Genomic DNA, 24225 nt, shown 5'->3' with positions numbered 1-24225 from the left:
AGAGGAGAAAATCCATCTACCATTAGGCCTCTCGGTCACTTCCACTCGCTTAGCCCCCCCCCCCCTCCCCCCAACACACACATACATAAAAATACTAACCAGCACATTTTCTTTAGGCTTGACCAAAAAAAGACTGGAAGAGGGGATACAGAGGAAAAAACAAGGACAGGGGGGTAGTGATGTAAGATAATTCCAGGTTTAAGCCATTAAGACAAAGGTGACTTTGCAGGCAAGAGGAAATGTGATCTATATCGAAAATGAACAGATTGGACTAAAGTTCATCTTAGAGGATATAGTGGGCTTGCATGAGCCACATGAGCAATGTCCAGTACTAATATAAAATAACCTTTGACTTCAGTAAAGATCAAAACATCAGTCTAGTATTTTGCAATTCTTTTAAATAAATATATATTTTGGAACTTCTTTGGGCACTAGAACACCCCCTTCTTTAAACATAAGAAAAACAGCTCTGGGAACACAGTAGTGGTGATGCACACAAACACGTCCCATTCACAAATGCAGAGAAAGACCACTGACAAAACACCAGACATAGACTGATAAAAACATATAAATACCAAATACCCTTTAGGGTATAATGCACATTTCCATCTCCTGACTGTAGATATGTCAGGGTGGTTATTAATACAATACTGAATACTGAGGCAAGTCTTTCAATAATTTAAATAGTTGTATGGGGCTGGGGGCAGCCTAAAAAACAGTGACTTGCATGTCTTTTTTAAGACAAACGGCCTGCTCAGTAAAGGCTGTACAAGTCATTCACCAACTCGGTAGCACAGAGCAAGAAAAACAGGCATGCATGTTGGTTACATCAGCACTCCAGCCCTTTTTCAGTTCCACATTTCCAGTCGCTAGAGTCCTGAGTCAGGGCAGGAATGGGGATCCAAAATCGATTCCCACCGCAGAGCTATAGGGCTCCGGCTCTGGCGAGGATGCAGCTCTGACCTTTTCTGAATGTCATTTTGCATTGTTCCCTTCTGTGTCACCACTGACAGAGCTGGACATGTTGCTTCAGAGGCAACGTAGGATCAATACAGCTACCATACCCTTTCCCTGTCGTGTGTATTGTGGGGGAACGTGGGGGAGGGCTTCGTTTAGTCAGATCCATGCAATTGTAGTAGGCACGTGGAGCTATCACGTGCCAGTAGCGTCTTGTTTTTTTGTGATATGCTCTCTACAATCACTGTTCAATGTGCAGGTTGCCATTGACTAAAATCAGTACATGAACATAAATGCGATTCCTTGCAGTCTGTTCTGGGGGTAACATTAACCACATTTCGCACATATGAGTAGACTAACTAGACTAGCCAAATTTGTTTGCGATTAAGAAATGTGTAAAGGTTTAATTAAATTACAATTCTATTTAAGTAGGTTAGGCTAACCAGCTCAAAAAAGGTCAAGGAATAGGCTATTATCGGAAGATATCTGGAGAAGGAGGTGTAATTTCTGTATCGCTCAGTCGTCTCTATTTTAAGACAGTAATAATGTTCAGGTTCAATCCTAATCGATATGTCCTCTCATGATCGTTACGTTGTCGAAGCAGAGCGAGTGTAGCTAGTCATGAATGAAGCGGACAGAAGGTTAGCGCTTTTATGAATGGGCCGGCGGGCGTCATGCGACCCTGGCTGGCGCAAACAGCTCCCCTGCCCTTCGCCCTTCCGTTCCAAAAGCACCGGCACAAGCACTTCCACTCACTTGAGACCGGTGTGCGTGCATATTGAAATGCTGGTGCGGCAACATGCCGTGCATGTCCTGTATGTATAAATAAATATAAACGGAGGAGACAGCCAGAAAGATGACGGGTTTGCAATACTTTCATCTCATCCAGGCCCAGTAGAGGATCGCTACATAGGCAACCTACAAACATGACGACTAAAAACATGACAAACACCACAACACTGTTAGTGACGTCCTTTGAAATAAACTATGTTTGGAAGAAATGTACAATCTCGGTTACACATGTCTCCCTTACCAAGAATATGTTTGGCTGGCTGGCATGAGGTAGGCCTATATCTCTGTGAGTCTCTTTGGTATAGGCTGCGATAATTTGTATGGTAGCATTTGAAGTTAACCCTATTTAGCTAAAGTCTATATTTTTGTATGAGCTCAAATATTAAACACCCAAATGTCACACCTAACAACTAACTGGCATTCAAGTCGTTGAAGCTGATCGGTGTCTTTTTTATGAATGAAGCACAGTATGCAAATGAGTGCGATTCAAGAAAAAGAAAACAAATGGCGGATACAACCTAACCGAGGTTATCGGTTAACTTGGAACTTCATCAGTACTTTCTGTTGGACTCACGCGATTAGACAAATAGTCTAAGAAGCACTTAAAAGTAAAGAATAAAGAATGCGATCACTCAAAGGCAAAAAAACAGTTACAAATAATTGAAGGATGTTAGATTGCATTAAATTAACTTTCCGAGAGGCAGTCTGGGTTTACAAATTGAGATGATTTCCATATCTTTAAAACAGTAAATCCCTTTACAAAATGTTTCCGATCCACCCCCGCCATAGCCTACTCGCTCCCTCCCTCTCCCTCCCCAAGTCAAGATCCGGAGAACAAGGAGGGGGCCCCAATCCCCCTTTTTCCCTGCGTCCACTGTCACTTCGTATGCTCCATACCACAAAGCACTTTCAACTCCTAAAATAGTGCCTAAACTTGCCAAAACCCAAACTTCCGTCTAGCACACGATCTGCATTACATATAGTAAAAGTTTCGTTTCCACTGAGTCGGTTAAATTTATCCGAATAAAACATTACATGCAACTCTTACTTTAGGGTGAAAAAAAATGTTTAAATTGGGCTTCTTACTCGTTTGGGTGTGTTTCTTCAATCATTTTCTCGTTTCACCTCCAAAACAATCCCACAATGGGTGCGCGCATTTCGCTCGTCATGTTCTTGCCACTCTGAAACAATACTCCTCGATGTATGGTTTAATCGAACCCTTAGGTGTTTGTTTTGTTCTTTCTCTCCCGTCTTCGTCTTGATGCTTTTGCTTTTTTTCCCTCTCCGCTTCGCTCTCTCTCCTACTCGCTCTCTCCTATGGAAGCAAACCAGTTGCTCTTGAAGACGCAGACGCACGGCGAATGTGTATCCCGTTGGTCAATATCTCCAAAGGTATTTTCCGGATTTAAAGTTCTGGAGCGCTTAATGGACTGTCCGTGAATTCCTCGGTTGAGAATGTAGGTTGATGTTGCTGAGGGTGGCCCCGTACGAGCCCCATCTCTGGTTACTCCATGTTGGATTGTGCAGCAGGCAAGCAGGCAGACAGCAGCAGCCCAAGCAGCACCGCCGACACACACAAGGGGAGGAGGGCTTGCAGGACGGAAGCATGACGTCAGTCTCCACACACTTCAACGCAGGCCGTTTGGACTGAAAGGTGTTCTCATTAGTGAATGCTGTTGCCTGCGCGGACGATCTGAGAATCTATTCTGTCTCCTGCATGCTACTTCCCTGTACAGTATTGACCGATGTCAACTTCTGTGGCCATATAACAAGACTTTGTCCTGTTAATTTTGTCCTAAAATGTCCTAACAGGCAGACCTACTTTAACAACTCTGATTCCAGTTTTAAAATCTAGTAGGCCTATGATCAGTTAGATGGACATAGGCCTGCACACCACACATGCATCACTATAAACTGTCAGTTTCTGAGTCGCTCTTCAATAGACCATTTCCACTGGGACGTGTAGCGGAGATCAAAGGTGGACAGTTCTTATGTCTTAGGCTATAGCTCTTCCAGAACACGAAAGGTTAATGCCGTGCAGCCTACCAAGTAAAAGTGGGATTTTAAGGAAATCGAACAAGTGATGAGTTCTGTAAAGCTTTCCCGATGGGCAACGGCAGCTCTTTGAATGTGTTCTTGATATTCAAATAGGCCTAACTTACAAACAGTTCTTGATATTCATTAAGAACTGACTCACTGTTTTGTCATCAGAATCTGTTGCAATGACAGTGGCGTTTTAGGCCTATAACTAGACACAATTCATACAGTTTTGAAGACAAAGTCAAATTATTTCTGTGATCAACATACTCCATTTCATGAGGCTAAATAAATGTATTGGATAGGCCTATAGCCTATGTATTGATGATAAAGAAATCCTCAAAAGTATTGTCGGCAGTTTCCCATCATTATTGAAGTTTGATCAGGGACTCAGACTTTTTAGGTCACAGCGTAAGGGCTTGACTGTGACATTACGACGCCCCCAGCTGGCTACTAGCTCACCCTACGCCTAAACCATGGAGGATAGGCCTGCTCCTCAGCATAGTAGGTTGAATTATCACTTCAGCGTCGTCAAAAATTGTCCACATTAGAATAGTATAAACCCGACATTTAGACATACCATCAAGCAGTATGGAACTTGAATTTTGAGAAATGCTTTGGTGGAAGATGGCGTGCTTATCACAGCCAAAACACAGCTGACTGCACTTCCATTAATTTAGACACACATGAAATAAACTAATTGTATATTACCTTCAACTGCCCAATCACAGCAAGTCAAAACAATCAAGGGCACATTTCCTACATTACATTTAAAGACACAACAGTCTAACAATACTATGGTATGTGCAGTATAAAACCATCTGTTACTGGAGTGCAATGCAGTACATACCTAGGAGTATGTTAATTTCTCAAACTCACAAATGACAATTTATAAATCACTTTCTTTATTTAAATCAGCGTTAGGCAGTTATGCTATGAACAAAACAAAATAAAACAAAACGACAAAAAATATCCAGTTACAATAACTGCGCTTGGCACTGGATGAACATTTATGGAAAAAAAATAATATATAGTTATATATTGAGTATGAAGTGCCTTCAATGTACACACGTTCGTTTGAGGGGCAGACAGAGACCTCAACGTTGGTTTTAAACATCTCCATGCCCAAAGACACCTGGTCCTTTCTTCATTTTGACCATTACACCTCTCCCCGATGACCCTAGCGATGACACCAGACCATAGCAGAATCTGGGGATCCTTGCCCCTTATAAGAGTCCTTACAGATGTCCATAGTTCAAAAAGAAAACAAAAAAGCAATAAAATATGAGGAATTTCTCAAAGGGTCAGAGTGAAGATGACATCTTCTTAATGAACACATGACTTTTACAAATGTCTGTGCCCCAACACTGACACAATGAAAGTAATACACTGCAAAAGAAAGAGAGAAAGCATATGAAAAGTAGAAAGACCGTAAAGAAAAGAAGAAAATAAAATCTACATCATCCAACAGAAGAAAACATACAAACCAATCCCCTTCTATAAAAGAAATGATATAAAATCATAATAATAAAGACACTGACACAGAAATCAGAACAGTCCTCATATGGAATTGTTAAGGATTCTGGAGGGGGGATGGGGGGGGGGGGTCTGGCCAATGCCTGGTTTTAAATAACATCCAGGGGTCAGAGAAGAGGTCAACTGGAGGCCATTACAGACTACAAACCCAAACCAGGGCAAAGAGAAAGCGCACTTTGACTTCAAAACACCCAAATGGACCAATTCCGTAACCTAGGACTTGTCTTCTCAAAGGACAAATATGCCTGGTGCAACAAGCCAGCCGAGAAAGGAGGGAGAGAGATACAAAACCAAGAAAAGAAAGAGAAACCTGCACTCGTTCTGAGAAGCCTGCCTATAAAACAATCCCAGCACGTTGGCCGGGGTGACAAGTGGTAATCATGACAACAAAATGGGTGAGTTAATTTGGTTTGTCCAATTACTATGGTTACTATTTGGGGTAAAATGGCATCCCCCCTAGCCAAAGAAGTAGAGAATAGAGACAGGGATTCTACCCCAAAACCCACATATCAAATCTCAACCCCCCCACCTAACAACACCTCCCTCCCTTTTTTCCCCTCTCTCTCTCCCTCTGTCTATGGATGGCGTGAATCTGTGAAAGAAGATGCAGAACTTAGGAAGTGAAGTGAAATGATAGATATTTGTTTTCGTATATATAATGGTATCGTATCGGAGGAGATGCTGTGGTGTGGGTCCGTGAGGAGTGGTTGGGGCGAGGGTGGGGGGTTGTTTTCGTAGGTTTATCTGACGGTGACGCCTAACTTCTCCAGGACGCGTACACCCTTCTCCTGGTACTCCTCGCGCGTCAGCCAGAAGTTGTCCTTGTCTTTCATGATGTCTGCCAGCACCGCCCCGCCCAGGAACACCATGTGCTTACGTCGTGGGGGGTCTTCAATTCGGATCTTGAATTTCTGTATTGGGGGTGGGGGGGGATTGGTGAGGCAGCAAATAGACACACGATTACCAGTATGCAATGACAGTAGCAGGAGAGAGAAATGCCAAACCACACTGGCATACCAGTCTACCTTGTCCGAGTCGGCAGCGTACATGTGTATGTGTGTGTGTGTGTGTATGTGTGTGTGTGTGTGTCCATTTAAATCCCACAATTCGCAACACTCTCTTGTTGCTTCCTTAAATGAAAAAGCCTTCCCAAGTCCTCCAAACAATGTGGGCAAACAAGGCAATCTAAACATGCCTGTGTTTATGCTATGCATCCTTGTTGTGTGCGTGGTTCCAGCAACATGATTTGTCTATTATTATCCATTATCATTGGCCTGCAAGCTGAACAGGTGGCTTGTTTGGGGACCCTCATGAAAGTTGACACATGAGGGAAAAATGAGCCTCTAATTTACCTTAAACACAATGCGAGGACAGACGGGCAGAGACGATCAGTCCGGCCCACAGACAGACATGCTACTTTAACTGTAGCCTGCGTTCCAAATGTAATTGATCCTCTAAAAATAGGGCTGCGACACGCAGGCACTGGGCAGCTAAAAAGGCTTCCACAAGACTGCCCGTCCAGGGCAGTGGCCGAAGGCGGCCTGTGCAAGCCTTGAGACTCGCTGCCACACGCCTGCTGGTTTTGACCACATTATGGGGCATGCCCTGCCCGGCAGTGAAGCCACATGCACCACTTGGTGTAAAAGATACTACAGAAGAGGACATTGGGAGAAAGTACCTCAAAAAAAGCCTATTTATTTCATGTCCGAGGCCCCAAATTCTCTCTTATAATTTGACTGTTATTCAAAGTGAAAGAGAGAGTACAGAACCCAGGGGTGTGGGGAGGCCGTCTGTGCCAAGTGGCAGTCCACTCACCGAGAGTTTCTCCACGTCTCCCTTCAGCACACGCTCCAGGTACAGCTGCTTCAGCTCACGTTCCAGACGAGAGGGCAGCCCGGGATACATGGTGGAGCCGCCCGATAGAACAATGTGTTTGTAGAACTCCGCTCTGACACGAGGAAGAGAGAACACTAAGTGCAAGACCTTGGTGGCTGCTGCCATAAGTAGAAAGGAACTCTAGTGGCATAAAACAGGAATGATCTAAAGAACAACTGAACATTATTTATACAAGTCATTCTATGCATGTGTAAGCAGCCAAATGAAAATGACCCATTACTGTACCATCACAATTTAAGGCACTTAGATAATTACACAACTTGAAATGGTTAGCAGGAATTAACAAACACTGTATATACCTGAAATTGCTGCCAAACAGCAAAAAATAGACCTGAAGCGAGAACCGACACCCTCTATTTGACCTTTCCTTTAAGGCTAGACGTTGCTAGGCTGGAGGGGAAGAGTTCTCACCTGGTGTCGATGTCGGCCGCCTGGATAGTGTTAAAGAGCAGCTCAGCCACTCCAACCCCCTCCACGTTGATCAGGTGCGGTTGGAACAGCGCCTCTGGGGCCTCGAAGCGCTCCCCACCCACCTTAATAACCCTGCCGTCAGGAAGCTGTGGGAGAGATGGACAGAGAGAATGAAGGAATGTAGGAAAAATTAAAGAGAAATCAGGGGTCATGACGGTCGGAGAATGACAAGAAGTGGTAGTAAGGGTAAGAAACAGGTAAGGTATGTTAGAACAATATGACCATATTCATTTGTCATATTACCCCCTTTCTTTACTACCGAGTTGTATTGTTTGTCTGTAAAAATATAAATCTATATTTTAAAATAAACCTCAATACTGTGTCTGTCAAACACATTCTTTCTCCTGGACCATTCTGAGGATCTAGAGCAGATTGGTGTTGCAGCTTTAAAGTTACCCCTGCCTAACGCTTTATGTTATTGCAGTGTTCCTTGTAGTTCCCCTGAACATATGCAGTCTGTGCACATACTAGTCCTTGTTGCGCTCTGTCTTTTGCTACATGTTGACTTTTGCCTTACTATGTTATAAACATGTGCTGTTCCTTGCACACCTGGTCCACTTGTGACTCGTAGTTCAGTCATTCCATCACACCTTTGGCCCCCATCCTTTGGTTGCCCTCCTGTCATTCCACCCCTCACAGGCCAGGATGCATCATATGCCCACAGCCCCCATTTCAAGCCATGTTTTGCATAAGGTTCTCAATTGTGGAGACTCTAAAGCCTTCAGCCACCACAAACATACTCTGGGAAAGGCTTTAAAGCCCTCAGGTTCTGGAAGTGCCTCAGGACAATGTTCAAATGTGATTGAGCCGGATTGGATTTGCATTATGAAGCTAATGGTGCTTCTTTTATGTGAAGATATCCTCTCAAATCATGTTTCATATGGACTTTGAAGTCAGGAGGAGGGGTGGGGGGATGGAATGAGTGAATGTGATGCATGTGGACAGCACATGAAACCAATTGGCCCAGCTCTGTGATGCAGACCATGCCGTTCTGTGCTCCAGATCAAATCTCGGCGTAATCAAATTCTATTATGGGTCCGGTGGCAAGCGGACAGAGAGAGAAAGAGAGAGAGAGAGAGAGAGAGAGAGATCCTCTCTGAAACGCCAGTCTCTTCGGAGAAACTCAATCACCCGGATCTCATTCCAGGCCCGGGCATCCTCCATCATGGCGGAGAGAGAAAGTCCACGAGATTCCGCCTAGATAATCTGATGTTCTACCACAACAGAGACAGAGGGAAAGAGAGACAGACAGAGAGAGAGAGAGAGAGAGAGAGAGAGAGAGAGAGAGAAAGAGAGAGAGAGAGAGAGAGAAAGAGAGAGAGAGATGAAGAGAGAGAGGGAGGCCACATCAGACCCCTATAGGCCAGAGCCGAGGGCGGCCACATCCAGGACTGACTGGCCAGTGGTGAGTCATCATCAAGATGGCCGCCGTCTGCCCGGGCGCACATAAAGGGCCCATTGATGGGGAGCCAGAGGCAGAAATGCGGAGCAGCCTGGCCGGAGAAGGGCGGGGGTGGAGGCAGCGGGGCCAGTGGGGAGCTCGGCCGCACAGGAAATGATGTTTTGCAGCGGGTCGAGGGCGGATCTGAAACCACACTGCCCTCCTTGTTTCGCCTAACACTCAGCAGGTTTTTTTTTTTTCTCTTTAAAAACTTTTTGTATATGTTTTAGAGAAGGTGACCAGGTAGGGAGATCGCCCTCATCCTCATCATCATCATCATCATCATCATCTCCCTACTATGCTGCCTACTTTTGAAGAGAAAGAGATGGAGAGGAAAATTCCACCCACACGCTTTTTCAATTTCAATCATTTTTGTGTCAAGTCACGAGAACGAAAGAAACTGTTGGTCAGCACTGCATCTCCCCCCTGCCGCCTACACACCAATCACAGATTGCCCCTGGGGCAGAGGTGTGTCCCGCCCACAATGAGACCACCCAATCAGTGCTCAGGCATATATCCAAAGCACAGTACCAAGGGCCACAGAGGAAATCCCCCTACTGTTCAAACCCTGTGCAACATGAGATCCTGAGAAGATGAATGACATTAATATCTCCCTGTGAGGAGTCCTGGAAACAATAAAACACTCCTTAAAAACTCCACCAGCCACAACACCCCTATGCTATACTTTCTCTTTTTTGTCTGAATGATCAGATGTCTCTTGTTGACTGGCCGCCGTGGGAAATTCCCTACCTATAGCATTCAGAAATGTAACATGTCTCCTGTGTATAACTACTTGTTACCATGTTCAAAATGTTAGCAATAGTTAAGTGTAGTTTGTAATACTGTATATCTGTTGGATACTGCTAAAACATTATAAAACATGACAAATTGTGACAAAAAGTTTTTGATGACTTAAATATAATGTCAATGCATTTAACAGGGGTGAACAACAGGAGTGAACGAATCTTCAATTCACAATGTTGTCAAGTGGCCAACCACCTTCTCAAAAGTGTTTACCCAGGTGCACGCTTTGCTTGTCCACCTGTGGTATGTGGATATATTTAGCTTCATGTGTAAGCATTTATTTTCCCCATTCATTCTTTTGTTTACATTAAATGGCCAGCACAAAATGTCCAGGCACATAAAAATACATATCTGGATAATCAGGCATCAATTATGCAAAATAAATATTCAAAATGTTCTGGATTATGTATACTTTCAAGTTAAATCATGCTACGCTTATAGCTGCTCACTGCCGCCAAACTATGGAGGTATTACATAAAGCTGGAGTGAGGAAATACCACCAACACTCATTCAATGGTCGATACTAGGCTAGCTTAGCAAAAAATATACTTTATTGGCTACCGCCATCTTTAAAAATGCTCACTTCCAGGCACATTTTCACAAGCGAGCAAATTAGGTACTACATTACAGATGGCTACAAATGATGTCGAACAAGTGGCCAACTTGGATGCTAACTGGCTGAAGCTAACTCTCCAAACACTTGGCTTCTTAAAGGCAGGCCAACAGCCAACAGGCTAGCTATTAGGCTAACTGGTATAACTCACTTTCAGTGAATTATGCTAAGCTAGGCTAATGACATGAGACTGGGCTATTGCACAAACAGAGAAGGGTAAGTATCCTATTATCTAACTTTGGGGTAGACGGAAAATAAGCTAATTTCACAAAAAGTTGGTGTGTTCCTTCAACAATGTCATTTACAAAGCAGGATTATATGAGAATAGTGAGACCACATATGCATGAGGCGTGGTTCCTCTGGAAGAGATGAAAGTCCATGTGTATGTATGTACGTACCGTGTAGGACTCCACGAGGACAGTGGTTTCCAGGGCCAGTTTCTGCTCCTGCTCGATGTTGTAGCCCACATAACACAGCTTCTCCTTCATCATGCGCACCGTTTCAAAGTCAGCAGAGTGGTTGAAGGCATAGCCCCTCAGCAACAGCAGCTGCATGTACACCACAGCAAGAAACATACACTCAAAATACATTCATGAATAAGTGGGCATACTGCCCTACATATGCACATGAGCCAAAGCATAATGAACATATGAACATTCACTGAACGAATGTGGCTGCCCACTGAGATGCACACGAACCAAAGCCTGTAACATAGTAACCACCCACACACACACACACACACACACACACACACACACACACACACACACACACACACACACACACACACACACACACACACACACACACACACACACACACACACACACACACCTTGATGAGGTAGCGAGTGATGTCACGCCCTGCAATGTCTAGTCGTCTGGTAAGATGGGGAAGAGAGAAACCTTCATAAACCGGACAGATGTGTGTGACTCCATCACCTGAATCCACGACCACTCCAGTGAGAAGACCTGCACACACAAGCACACGACCATAATGGATTGGGGAGTGAAGATTTTATACATTTTCTGGCAGGAAAGAGATAAAAGAATTTCTGGAAGTGAATTTAGCACCAATGGGGGAAATGAAACCTAGTTGAAAAGTTATCCTATTATATTTAATTCAACTGAAAAAGAGAAATATCATGCAGCAAAATGATTCATATTTATTTATCTATACTTTCTATCCTACCTTGAGCATAAAGAGTGAGTACAGCCTGGATTGCGATGTAAACACCACCAAACTGATATGTCTCAAACATCACCTGCACAAAAGACAAACATAATATAAAAAATGTACAATTGCACAGAAAGGAGAACATCCTATAGAGGAAAAGGTCAATTGACATGGTCAAAACATGAAGCTTGACTTATACAAATCATGAAACTAATATACCCAATAATTTGCATGGTTGTGTGGGTGTGTATAAACACAAAGATGAGAAAGTCAAACTGACAGAGAGAGCAGAAAATGTGAAGGTGATATGCAGGTCACACAGAGATCCTATCAGCTGTCGTCAGGAGTCGTGCGGTCAGGCACTCCTGAATCATTGACTATTTCAGAGCCACCAGGGCTTGTGTGAAAGCATGAGGGTGTGTGTGATTCACAAGCTAAACACACATAGGTTACACACACACACAAACACAAACACACACACACAATCATCCTGGAGACACTACCAACACAGGTCTTTCATTCATGAAACTATTTCACAATAATGGCACACAGGCTCCAGACATGGAGGTCAGTTACTATGAATACAATTCACCAATTTTATTCATAGTTTTAGAGAATTTACCAATGACCTTGGTTGTTGTCTTTAATATATTATGCCATACGAGACAGATGTGTCATTTGATGGATGCTCAAGGTCAGTCAAATGTGAATCGATCAAAAAAGCATTCTTCTAAAATAAAGGTATATGCTGAAGAATAAAATGTGCATCCTTGAGGCCTACAAAACAAGATAAACATGAACAAATCTCATCTCTGCCACACAAATGAGGTAAATGACTTGTAAATCCTACCCCTTTCAATTCAAAATACATATTTTATTGTACGAGTTACTCTCTGTACTGAGAGCACTAGGAAGACATACAGTGGGGAGAATAAGTATTTGAACCCATGCTAAAGTTGACTAAAATGCTCATTGGGTTCAATGCAAATCAAACCAGCTAATAGGCTAACTGAAACATACCCAATCTCTAGGTATGGTGAAGGGTATGTGATGATGTGGGGCTATTTTAATTCCAAAGGCCAAGGGAACTTTATCAGGATGCATAGTATCCTGGATCCATGAAATAAGTGGCCTTTAAAAATAAAAAATCTGCCTGCCTCTATGGGGTCAAATACTTATTGCCCCTGTAATTTAAGGAAGAACATTTATTTATTTACGATACATTCTTCATTCACTAAGACAATTGGTGTCCTTAGCGGTTGGATTTTTACTATTTGTTTTAATTAAGGCATTAAGATCAATTTCTAACAGATGTTTTTATATTTTTCTTTTTAGTCAATTTTAGCATGGGTTCAAATACTTATTCTCCCCACTGTATGCTGCTCAGGAAGTTCAAACTAACTTTCGCAAGGCCCAGGTGGGAGGGTTGGTACGTGCCACTGCTAAGAAACACCAAGCATCTGTGCCCACACCTTGAGCACACATGGCCAGCAGCTACAATGGTCGGTCAGTCTGACGATTGTTTTGAACTGTTTTGAACTCCATAGTCTGCACTCACTCAGTGGACTTATTTTGACAGCAAAATTATTGAAATAATAATAAACTGATAATGTTTAGCTGATTAAAAATAACCAAATGTTGTGTCTTTGTTAGAAATAGGGGGAAACTGTATCAGAGTAGAAAAAGGCAAGTCATCAAGGCTACGTCAAAAAAAAGGGAGTTCACATATGTAGATAACTGAATCACTCACCTCAATGATCTTCTCCCTGTTCTTAGTGGGGTTCATGGGCGGCTCAGTGAGCAGGATCTTGCAGTTGCGCGAGTCGATGTTGAGTTTCTCAGGGCCAAACGTGTAGTCCCAGAGGTGGCGCATGTCGTCCCAGTTGCGCACGATGCCGTTCTCCATGGGGTAGTTGACCTCCAGCATGGAGCGCAGCTCGCTTGCCTCGTCCCCCACCATCAGGTCCTGAGAGAGGTTAAAGGTCAAAGGGTATCGTGTGAGAAAGAGGCAATAGTCACATGTGACTATTCAGATATCTTCCATGATGCTTTGAAAAAAACAATGTTGCCATACCAGCAGAGGGAGAAATGTGTTAAATTGTCTTACATCTCACTTTCTTTTCAAAGTCAGTTAATCTCCATAAAATAGGCCATTAAAAACTTTTATACCCATTGTTGCTGATGTGAGAGTTATAGGGGCCAAAACTAGAAGCGCATCCACTAGTTTCTCTTCTTCCCATTCTGGAGTGTTTGCAATGGTATACAACTCAAGCCTGCATTTTGGCTCAAAACGAGCACAGGCAAGCTGCACAGCCAGAATGATGGGATGAATGAACGCACATATACCGCAGAAAGGTTTCTCCAGAACCAGCCAGTTATCCAGCATGCACAAGACAAAAATCCCATGCATCCAGTTTTAGTAATTTAGTATTAGTCACTGTCAGTCACACTGAAAAAATATATGGCTTCTAGCCATTCATTCCATTATCTGTCTACAATGAGGTCAATTTTTGAGACATCAAGTGACAGGTTTAATAACAGCTCATGTGAGACCATTACCTACATCATGCGGCATTGACCTCATTAGGGTAAATCTCTTTTGCCATCGTATGAAACTCTGCATGGGGGGTACCATGCCACCTCCCTCTCATCCGGTGCTGCATGCCTTAGTTCTCTCTCTCCGGGAAAAGAAGGGTGCACAGTGTGTGTGCTTTGGCACTGATAAAGCCCTAGTCTGGGAAGCCCATGTGTTTCCAATGAGGAGCTTCTGTCCTCAAAATGCAGCCGTCTGATCAACTTCCTGTGTGCTCCACTTGTGCATTCAAACTCATCTGCACTGCCATTGACTGTTCCTGCATAGCAGCAAAGGGAATCCTTCCTGACTCTCTTCAGCAGCAATTTCATGCAGTATTTATACTTTCAAGTATGAAAGTATATATAAATACCGTAAATGAACTACTAAGAGACAATAACATTCAATGCTGAAAGATTTTTAATCTGGTTAATTTGAGAGACTTAAACTCACTGCATGAACTGCAATGCAAACATGAAGTCAGATCAGAAATTAAATTTGGATGCTGACCACGTATAACAGAAGTGAAATTTGTGTAGAGGAACAGTCCCATGAGCTCCTGCCTATTACAGAAGATTCAAGGGGAAATAGATAGCTTTGTCTATCTGTGAAATATTTGGGTGATGATGAATGATCAGACACTAAACAACTATGAAGATTTCTCCATAAAGCATTTAACGGCCAGATTGGACTTTTCTCAATTCCAATAAAGAAGCGGACAAGGACACACACAGAACAGGAAGGAAAAATGGTCACCCAACGTCATCTGGTAATGTGTCACATTTAGCCACATATCTATCTATGGCCCAGAGAAAGGGGAACTCCTGCAGTGACATTTGTTGTTTGACATACAAGTAAATGACTAACTAAGTCATAACTGACTAAGGCACACAAAAGGAAAATCTATCTTAAACCTATTTCAATTTTGATTTTAATATCCAACTGTTAGTGGCAATGGCGTTTAACCTCAAATGTCTTGCTAGGCCCTTTGAAATCTGAAAAATAACCTAAACTCCTTTTACCAAAGATCACCACCTGTTATCAACTGTTGATGACTGGACCCAGAAAAGCAAACAGCAGTCAAATACACCTCTAAAGCACTAAACAATGTTCAAAGAATTCAAACAAAATGCAGCAAGTACATGAAACACAAACTAACGCTTTGATAGGAAAGAGACGGCGCTTTGGTCAGAGTTTTGTCATTAACAAGAACAGCACTGCATCACACATCCCTGAACAGGCAGTTTGGGCAGAGAGGCACACCACGGTACAGCAAACTTACCATCTTCTTATTACTCTATCTCAACATGGGAGGAGAGGGAGAAGAGAGGAGAGAGAGAGAATAGAGATGAGGGACATTCCAAGAGAGACTGACAGGTGAGAGATACCTCAGGGTATCATAAGCTGGGTTTCCATTCAGCTCATTCGCTTACGGCTTCTACACACAGTTGCGTTCAGTTAACGCATGCCAGTGGGTGTTCCAGACGGTAGCTATGCAAATGACTTGAAGTATAACCGTAATTTGATTGGTTGGTGCCGTCCGTCGATTGGCTTGATTGGCCGATGCCGTCTGTCGGTGCAGCAACAGCTGAACTTCTCAACGCGAGCGACGGGAGAAACGCGACACAACTGACCCACAATTCAGTTCGGCAACGGATGACGTGAGCCCATGTAAAGTGAATGGGATGCGTCTCTAGCACTGCAACGCACGCAACTGTGTGTAGAAGCCAATAGTCAATGTGTTCATGACAGTTCCGCTCAAGAAATGCACATCTGCGTGCGTTATGTGTGCTATGCGAAAGAAAAACTGGACTATCTCCTAATCAAGGGAAACATTCTGAACAGCTGTGGGATCAAAACGAAAGGTCATCAGGGCAACATTTATGGAAACACGAAGATAAAAATGCAACAAATGCAAAACTGTTTCCTTCAACTTTAATCACATTATACCTATGCAAATCGAGAGTTAATCCACCCCACTGTAGCAAAGCAATTTGTTATAGGCATTAGAAGATTGTATGCAAATTCCAGTTTGTGTTCCAGTCAGGATTTCTCATTCGAATGGTCAAAATGTGCATTAAAACGTTCGATGGAAACCCAGAGCAGCTGAAGGAGTCTGAGTGTGAAAAAGGCAGAGGGAGGCAGAGGGAGGGAGGGAGAGAGAGAGAGAGAGAGAGAGAGAGGGAGAGAGTGAGTGAGTGAGTGAGTGAGTGTGTGAAAGAGAGAGAGAATGAGTGTGAGAGAGAAGAGAGAAAGAGAGAGAGAGAGAGAGAGAGAGAGAGAGAGAGGGAGAGAGTGAGTGAGTGAGTGAGTGTGTGAAAGAGAGAGAGAATGAGTGTGAGAGAGAAGAGAGAAAGAGAGAGAGAGTGTGTGTGTGTGTGAGAGAGAGCGAGAGAGAGAGTGTGTGAGTGTGAGAGAGAGAGATCAATTTTGTTCCTGAGTGGTGTCTGGGGAGTCTGGGCTGGATTCCCTCGGGAGGATTTTACAGAGACGACAGTCTGCGAGCACAATGTGGCTGTTTTTCAGAGGTGATGTTCCATATTGGGGGACGTGGTGATGAAGCAGAGGTGGGCCCTTACCTTGATCTCAATGTTGCCCACTTTGGCCGTGGAGCGGATGATAGGCCTGCCCACCAGCGCTGGGAAGATGTGCTCAGGGAAGTTGGACCCTGCATAGCCGCACTTCACAAACTAAGGAAGGAGAGAGAACAGAGAGGAGAGGACAGAGGCAGAGAAAGAAGGGGATTAACATAGGCTCCAGAAACCAACAGAAGTAGGTCTGGTCAGACACTGCACAGACCTACTTCAACTTGACCTGAGAGCAAAGTAAACTTCTGGCAGTACTCAATTGCATATTAATATAAACTCACTTTCAGCAATATAAACAAGACATTCTTGTCACCCCAAACATGTTCTTGCTGTATATGTTATTGTGAGCCGCAGAAATTTGGGTTATGCTCACAAGTATACCCAAACAGTTTAAATTATTAAGGCATACCGGATGTACCCCAGAACGCTCCTTTCAGTAAAACATGGTCTGAAGCAATGCTGAACATCACTACATCATAGTGTGGCCACATATGGGGCCATGTGATGTGGGGAAATGTGGTGAGGAAAAGTTAACCTACAAACACACAAACCTCAGCAGAGGTGGCAAACAACCTGCCGTGTCTCAGCACAAGCCACTCCTTTGCTTTGCCAGCTTTGAACAAATCTGCACCACACATCCTCTCACAAGGCCCTGACTTCCGATGAGCTGTTTTAGCACAGGCCCAGCTCTCTGGCCCCAGCCTAGGCGGCGGTGTGGTTTTCTAAAAACGGCTGATCTCACTTCCCCCTGACTCATTGGCCTGAGAGAGCAGAGTCTGTGAGCCAGACGAGGCAGTGGCAGCAGCACCAGTGTTTCCACTGAGCACGCTCAGCCAACATGCCAGTGCTGTGCTGAGACAGACTCACTGAGGTTTTTGTCTGACTGCACAGGCTTGCCATGCCAAAGCAGGAACCACAAGTCCAGCTGATGTAAGGATTTGACCATTTGACCTACAAAGTATACATTTAATTAAACTGTCTGATAGAGGAAATGGTTAGTTTCCCCCAAAGCTGTGCTTCGGACATTAGGGTAGGCTATAGCATTCTGGAATGAAGATCTGAGCGCAATCCTAGATGAATCTGGCATATATTTTATTTGCGTGTGAAAATCATATTTTACTCAATAGCAGTGTTTGGGTTCAGGAGCTAAATACGTTTACAAACGAATCAGCAATGACTTGTAAATTACACAGCTATTTGTTGACAACTGCTTGGAAACACATGGACGCTTCCTTGACTAATGAGCGCTTCACTACAACCAATCGCGAAATCGATTCGGAAGTCTTGTCAAAAGAGGACACACCTCCTATTGAGGTAATGAAAAAGTGGTGACATAGGTCCCGAATACCAACATGACAGTGGGCTCTTATAGGCTATTCTCATAGCCATAGGCAAGTCGTGCTTACTAAAATGAACCAATCGGCAATTCAGCATTTATTGCACCAATGCAAATAATACACCGAACATTAGGAAATGCTACTGCCAGTCCTAATAATCACGAATGGATGTTGTTATCCGTCCATCAGCTGACGTTGTCGCTAGCAGAGATTAGCTCATTCAGCTAACATTAGCAACCTCGCCCACATAGAGAACTGAATGAGCGTTCTTGGTCTGACAGAAAAAAAGACCAATGGACGAAGGCGAAGTAGGCTACATGAAAATGAAGAATATGGTGCATGTTAACGATACAGCAATAATAATACCAATTGCATTGGTCCGACTTTATTCAGAGTCACGTGAATAATCAGAAAAAACTAACTTAGTCATTTTACGCACACAGACTATTGGTTATGAGCGTAGTTAGACTATGGAACATCACAGAGGATGAGCGGAACCGGTAGTATTCTACACACAATGCAACACCCAGCTAGTTACTTTGTCGTTCTAAAAAGTTACAAACTCTGCAGAGTGTTAAAATTGTACACAAAGTTTCGCGTACATCCCTGAAAGTGTTACATTATTATCAAGCTGACAAACACATTCCACTCCCTACCCACCCAGTTAGCTTGCTAGCTAAGCACTACTGACTTCCTGTTTTAGGGTAATCTGATTTTTCCCAGTCAAACAACCTTGAAAAAAAATCAGGTGAATAAAAATCGACTTCCAGCAGCATTATGTCTCGTGACCTACCCCGGTTCCATTGTCACAAACCACCACTTTCCTTCCCTGGCTATCCATTTTCCAAAATCCAGGAACCAGTAGACCTTCCCTGATCAACTTTCTTCAGCAAGCCGGAAATTGCCACCCCGGCGATGAGAAAGGGTATCTTCCGGTGTTGTGAACACGTTGACTACATAAGATGATTGACAAAGATAATAGCAAATAGTGGCTTGGTAAAGAGAAATGTAATGATTTTATTTGACAATGAAGTGTGAATGACAGACCTACAACCCAGTCACATTATCACATAGCTTTGACATGGGAGGTGATACAGAGACGTTTTTGCACGAAGAGGTAGAAATCAGCACCGACTGGACCTGTGTCTTATTTTAAAATACCTTTGTGGTTTGTGACACTGTAAGGCAAGTATTTGGTTATGTACACGTCCAGTATCAAAAAGGAATTTCAAGAGATAGTTAAATCAATGCAATAAGTAGGCCTACGTCTGAAATACAACAGCATTTGAACCTCCAAGACGAAGAAAACTGGATAAGAGCTTTAAGAATCCCATATGATTAATGAAGAAAATGTAACCTCTGGGAATATGCATCAATCATTATTAAATTGTATGCATATGCTTTTAAACATAGGGGTGATGGCTGCAATTGGGACATGGGCTTTCTCCTACCCAGCTGTGAGGGAAATGAGGGACTTGATTTTGTCAGGTCAACTTGCCACAGATGTTGTAGAGAGAGCCATGGCAGGTGAGCTCAGGTTTGCTGCACCTGTTCAAGGACAAACAGGTTTACCTGGTTTCTCCATGAACACCTGTATTGATACTTCTCTTGGTGACCTGGTCCTCAGAAATAGTTTCAATTACGTTTGATCAGCCAAAATATGGCACTTAAACAGTGAATGTTTTTTTTTTTTTTTTTTTTTTAAGTCAGCATACCCTTCCGTGGGCCTATAACATCCATTTCATTCTCTGACTTTCAGGGGTGGAAAATGACAGGGAGACAGGACATCATATTGTGGGTCGAGGAGGATTCCCAAACAGCATTGGAGTGGTAGAATGTGACGCGGCAATAATGGAGGGCACCCCTGGAAGATTTGGGGCTGTAGCTGCACTAAGAGGGTAAGAGCAATACAAAATATTAAGAACATATTCCAGTGGGTAAAGGGTTTAAATTTGGACTCTGTGTAGTTACTCTTCAGCCAATAGAGAGTGAAGACCTTATGGCCTCTTCAGCAGGAGAAAACCAGATAAGATTCAATGAGGTCCTCACATTCCACTCACGGCTCCGATTCTTCAGACTGCCATAATTCAGTTGTCTCTCTGCAGTTGAATTGGGCATTTAAATGAAATGGGTGTGTAAGATGTATGTTTAAACAGAAACATTGTGATCTGATTATTTTGATACACATTTTGTGGTGACCTTTGATAAACAACATCTAATGTAAACAAATCATTGCTTTTGTCTAGTCCTTAACCCTGAATAATTAGGTTTATTTGAAGAAAAAGAAAAACTACATTCCCATGAAAGAAATATATCTCATACTGTAAATATTCACCTTAACTTTATAACACTGTTATTATGAAAAAATATACATCCATTTTTCTCCCTTTACTTACGTAATTATCCTTTAATCAATTAATAATAATCTATTGTCCTCAACAGTACAGGGCATACTGTAGGCTCTTTTCCTGTAGTGCTTTTCAGAATGTTAATCCAACTCATCTGTGTGTGGGTCAGGGTGGGGACGCCATGTCAAGTGGCTCGCAAGGTGATGGAGAGAAGCCCTCACAGTCTGCTGGTGGGAGAGGGTGCTCTACAGTTTGCTGTGGAGCAGGGCATTACAGTGGAGCCCAATGACAAATTGCTAAGCGACCGCTCTGCCACTGCTTATCAGGTAACCCATTGTACTACAAACCAGGTATGAATAATGAATGCCAGGCTAAGCAAGGACACTACACAACATAAAACACTACAGCTGTAAAGAGGATGATACAAACTCCCTATGATTAATGATTAGCCATTTTATCTTCCACTGTCAGTGGCATGCTGTAAATGTTAGTAGAATCTGTGTTATCTTTGCTTTGTAATCAGTTAGAATTTGTGTTATAGACAGTTATTTTCTATTATTGTGAAGAAAGATGTCAAGGAGTCTCGTTGCTCACTTTTCAATGCTCATGATTATACAGCTAGTATGGGCCTTCGGTGAATCTCTCTTTTGTGTTTCTCTTAAAGGAATTCCTTGAGAAGAAGAAAGGGATCAGTGGTCACGATACATTAGGTTAGATTTCACATCATCTTCTACCCTGAGATCATTACATCACACTGATTTTTTCCCCCATAGTGAATTTTTAGATCCTTTACCTTAAACCTGAAGATGTGCTTGTAGTGAACCATTGTATGCACTAGAGGGTGTCCAAGTCCCTTCACACTTGGTCAAAAACCTTAACTGTGTGAACTGTCAATGACTGTTATGACTCCTTTTTATGCAATGATTAAGGCTTGAATAAATACATAAATGTAGTATTATTTTTCACTGAAGAAATTGAAAAGATGTTTAATCAATTAAAATATTTGCAGGACTTATAGCCTTGGACCTCATGGGAAACATAACAGTCGGTGAGGACGGACATCTAGACCTATGTCCAGTACTAATTTTATCTCTATAATAAGTGAGCTGCCATGTTTGTTTTAAATATATTGGCTTTGTTTAGCCTTCTTTAGCTTTCTTCTACTTGAAATTGTAGGAGTTTCCACATCAGGAGCCCCTTTTAAATCCCCTGGGAGAGTTGGGGACTCTCCACTGCCAGGTTGTGGCCTTTTTGCAGACCGCACAGTAAGTACCCAGTGAGTAAAAGTGGAACTAGGAGTTTTAAGCATGGATGGACATGCCAATGCATAGTCTAACAGCCAAGCTATATCGAGTGTGCTTTGTAAAAATAGTTTTAGAAGACTGATTTTTTTTTTATGTGCACACACTGCTGTCAGGTCCAGTAGCCAGTTTTGATTATAGTGGAAGCTAATTGTTGCAGCATACACTCTGTAAACAAATTCCCAATGTAGCCTGCCAGTAAGATGTAAAAAAAGGAAAACTATGGGTATATTTTTACAATTTTTACAAAAACAAAACAACATTTTCTGTAGACAATAGTGAATTGTGCATTATATTGTACCTCAACACCTCATTTGATATAATAGATTTAAATAGCTTCCCATTAACTAGGGTTTTCACTGCAGTGTAATCACTATATGTAAATTATCTTATCTTTTTATCATTTTTTACCGTTTTCTCATTTAAGAATTAAAGTATGTTAACAACAACATTCTGTCTTTCCTAGGTTGGTGCAGCAGCAGGTTAGTTTCTTGAGTTTACTTTCATTACTGTTCATGCTGTCCTCAGGTCTGTATATAATCAGGTCTGTATATTTTTTCATTCAAGTTATTCACAGATTTTAGCTCTGATTTGTTTTGCACCCTTCTGACGGTAAGATTTCGCAGGACCAAGTCATTAGTCTGTATCTCCCGGACCACTTATATGTTTTTTTTCAGATCATAGGTTACTGGCTTCTATAGCAGATTGAAATGTAGGCATTTCCATGAACATTTTTAAAACATGTTGCATTGAGGTGGTGTTTGTATTTAACCCCATGTCAGCCACAGGAGATGGAGATAAAATCATGTGCTTCTGCCCAAGCTTCCATGTGGTGCAGTTGATGAAACAGGTAAACTTGGCATTTTTGTTCAACTTTAAAATTCTTGTCATTTATCATTCTCCTATCTCATTGTTCTATGAATATCCCTAAATGCATTGCCATCAATGAGATGAACCAAATAGACTGAAACTAAACCCTCTCTATGCTCTGTAGGGATCAACCCCCAGAGAAGCTTGCCATACTGTCCTTGCTGACATCATGATGAAAACCGGCCAGGACAAATGCTTTGAGATTGGACTGATTGCTTTGAACATGAAGGTATTACATCATGATAATGTTAGCTGTGGTATTGTTACCATTAAAGATGTTTTACAAGAGACAGTGGTCGTTTGTAGAGAATAATGTTCACAACAATGTAGGCTAGACTAAAGACCTAATCTTGTCTTTAAGATGCCTGATATAAAAATAGTTTTAACCTGCAGTAGCCTAGTTCACCAAATCCCAAAAAGTTAATGTTTTAGTGTTTACATTTTCTGCCAACAGTGTCACCTTAAATAGGCTATTAAATTTTGCGAGACCTGCTTTAGAAAACGTTCATATGGTAACGAATACCTTAATGTATTTGGCTTACTCTGGGTTAAGGGTCATGTCTTTGGTTCTGCTTTCCCATCTACTCTTGCCTAAACACTGACTCTTCCACAGGGAGAGGTGGGGACTGCTTCTTCTGTTGAGTTCCCATACACATTTTGGAATCAGTCATATGAATCTGTACAGAAATGCACACAGTCTTCGACCTCTTATGCCTAATTCAGAACCTGTTATTAAATGTTTTCTTTATAAATTGTTTCCTGTGTGTGTGTTTTTAGGGCTGTATACTGTCTGATCCAATAGCCATAATTTACAGGTATAGGCCTACACATGAGTGCAGTTAGTAGGCCTAGACAAGCCTATAAACCTACTACAATTAGCCTACTCTTTTCGTAATGCTTATTCTTATTGTCAAATTAGCTGACGTGGTTGAACTTAACTCCTGCTCACCCAGATAATCAACTCGACACTGAGTCAAACGTGAATCATCAGTCTCAAACACATCAGTCTCGTGTGTGACATAGTCCGACAAGCATTCGAGAAGTTTCAGTGGACCATCACAGTTATAACAGATAGGCCTACAGTTCAAAACAAAAACATTTTAAAATAGGCGACAGGCGACTGTACATCTTAGGCCACTTTAGTGGCACAATAACATAAAACAGTAGCCATATTTAGAACATCATACAGATATGTCCCTAAGACAGATAAAAAAATATGAGCAATCAAACAGCCATAGAATTATTGATTTTGCTGGCTCAAAATCCGTGCCAACGTTATGCCACGTTTCACTAATGACGTAATTTGTTCTTCTTTTTTGACAGTAGAGAGGGTTGTGGCCGAAGCGAACGAGGCGTTAAAACATCGCATAACGCCGGTGTATGCGAATTGATGATAGGGCGATGTAGTTTACACAGTATACAGAGTCACCTGAAGCAACCAGCATTGCTTTATGTAGGACTACAACTTCCAGTAACTGGTATGACG

At 42.4% G+C, this 24225-nt stretch overlaps 3 protein-coding genes across 3 annotated transcripts in view; 1 reads left to right on the top strand and 2 right to left on the bottom strand.

The window, feature by feature from the left end:
* The window catches only part of spred2b (sprouty related EVH1 domain containing 2b), a 31680-nt gene extending 28365 nt beyond the window's left edge, over positions 1-3315 (bottom strand). Inside the window, exon 1 of the mRNA XM_076285978.1 lies at positions 2836-3315. Coding sequence (XP_076142093.1) covers positions 2836-2861 — 26 coding nt within the window. The 5' untranslated portion in view covers positions 2862-3315. The remainder of the gene's footprint in view (positions 1-2835) is intronic.
* Positions 3316-4668: 1353 nt separating this feature from the next.
* actr2b (actin related protein 2b) lies at positions 4669-19136 on the bottom strand. Its single transcript, XM_076285976.1, has 9 exons — positions 19014-19136; positions 16875-16985; positions 13474-13689; positions 11739-11811; positions 11382-11518; positions 10946-11095; positions 7630-7775; positions 7138-7270; positions 4669-6233 (listed from the first exon to the last, which is right to left on the bottom strand). Exons 1-9 carry the CDS (start codon positions 19059-19061, stop codon positions 6063-6065), a joined length of 1185 nt encoding a protein of 394 aa, XP_076142091.1. The 5' UTR covers positions 19062-19136; the 3' UTR covers positions 4669-6062.
* Positions 14990-23457, top strand: LOC143124443 (N(4)-(Beta-N-acetylglucosaminyl)-L-asparaginase). Its single transcript, XM_076285977.1, has 11 exons — positions 14990-15064; positions 19634-19747; positions 19980-20118; positions 20738-20894; positions 21233-21278; positions 21578-21616; positions 21745-21833; positions 22336-22351; positions 22652-22719; positions 22864-22968; positions 23353-23457. Exons 2-11 carry the CDS (start codon positions 19639-19641, stop codon positions 23455-23457), a joined length of 873 nt encoding a protein of 290 aa, XP_076142092.1. The 5' UTR covers positions 14990-15064; positions 19634-19638.
* The last annotated feature ends 768 nt before the right edge of the window (positions 23458-24225 follow it).

Source organism: Alosa pseudoharengus, unplaced genomic scaffold, assembly GCF_046254945.1.
Source record: "Alosa pseudoharengus isolate Yale_2024_CS ecotype anadromous, Long Island Sound unplaced genomic scaffold, YU_APseudo_1.1 YU_APseudo_1.1_scf_15, whole genome shotgun sequence".
Taxonomy (NCBI): domain Eukaryota; kingdom Metazoa; phylum Chordata; class Actinopteri; order Clupeiformes; family Clupeidae; genus Alosa; species Alosa pseudoharengus.
Note: the sequence above shows the minus strand (reverse complement) of the source record. Positions and strands in the feature narration are given on the sequence as shown.

Coding starts and splice junctions, on each gene's coding strand:
- actr2b (XM_076285976.1), bottom strand. CDS start 19,061: ATGGATAGCCAGGGAAGGAAAGTGGTGGTTTGTGACAATGGAACCGGG. Junction 11,096..11,381: donor TCACTCGCTACCTCATCAAG/GTGTGTGTGTGT, acceptor GTGTACATGCAG/CTGCTGTTGCTGAGGGGCTA. Junction 7,271..7,629: donor GCGGCCGACATCGACACCAG/GTGAGAACTCTT, acceptor TCCTCGTGTCAG/AGCGGAGTTCTACAAACACA.
- LOC143124443 (XM_076285977.1), top strand. CDS start 19,639: ATGGCTGCAATTGGGACATGGGCTTTCTCCTACCCAGCTGTGAGGGAA. Junction 20,895..21,232: donor GCTCTGCCACTGCTTATCAG/GTAACCCATTGT, acceptor TTTCTCTTAAAG/GAATTCCTTGAGAAGAAGAA. Junction 22,969..23,352: donor TGATTGCTTTGAACATGAAG/GTATTACATCAT, acceptor ACTCTTCCACAG/GGAGAGGTGGGGACTGCTTC.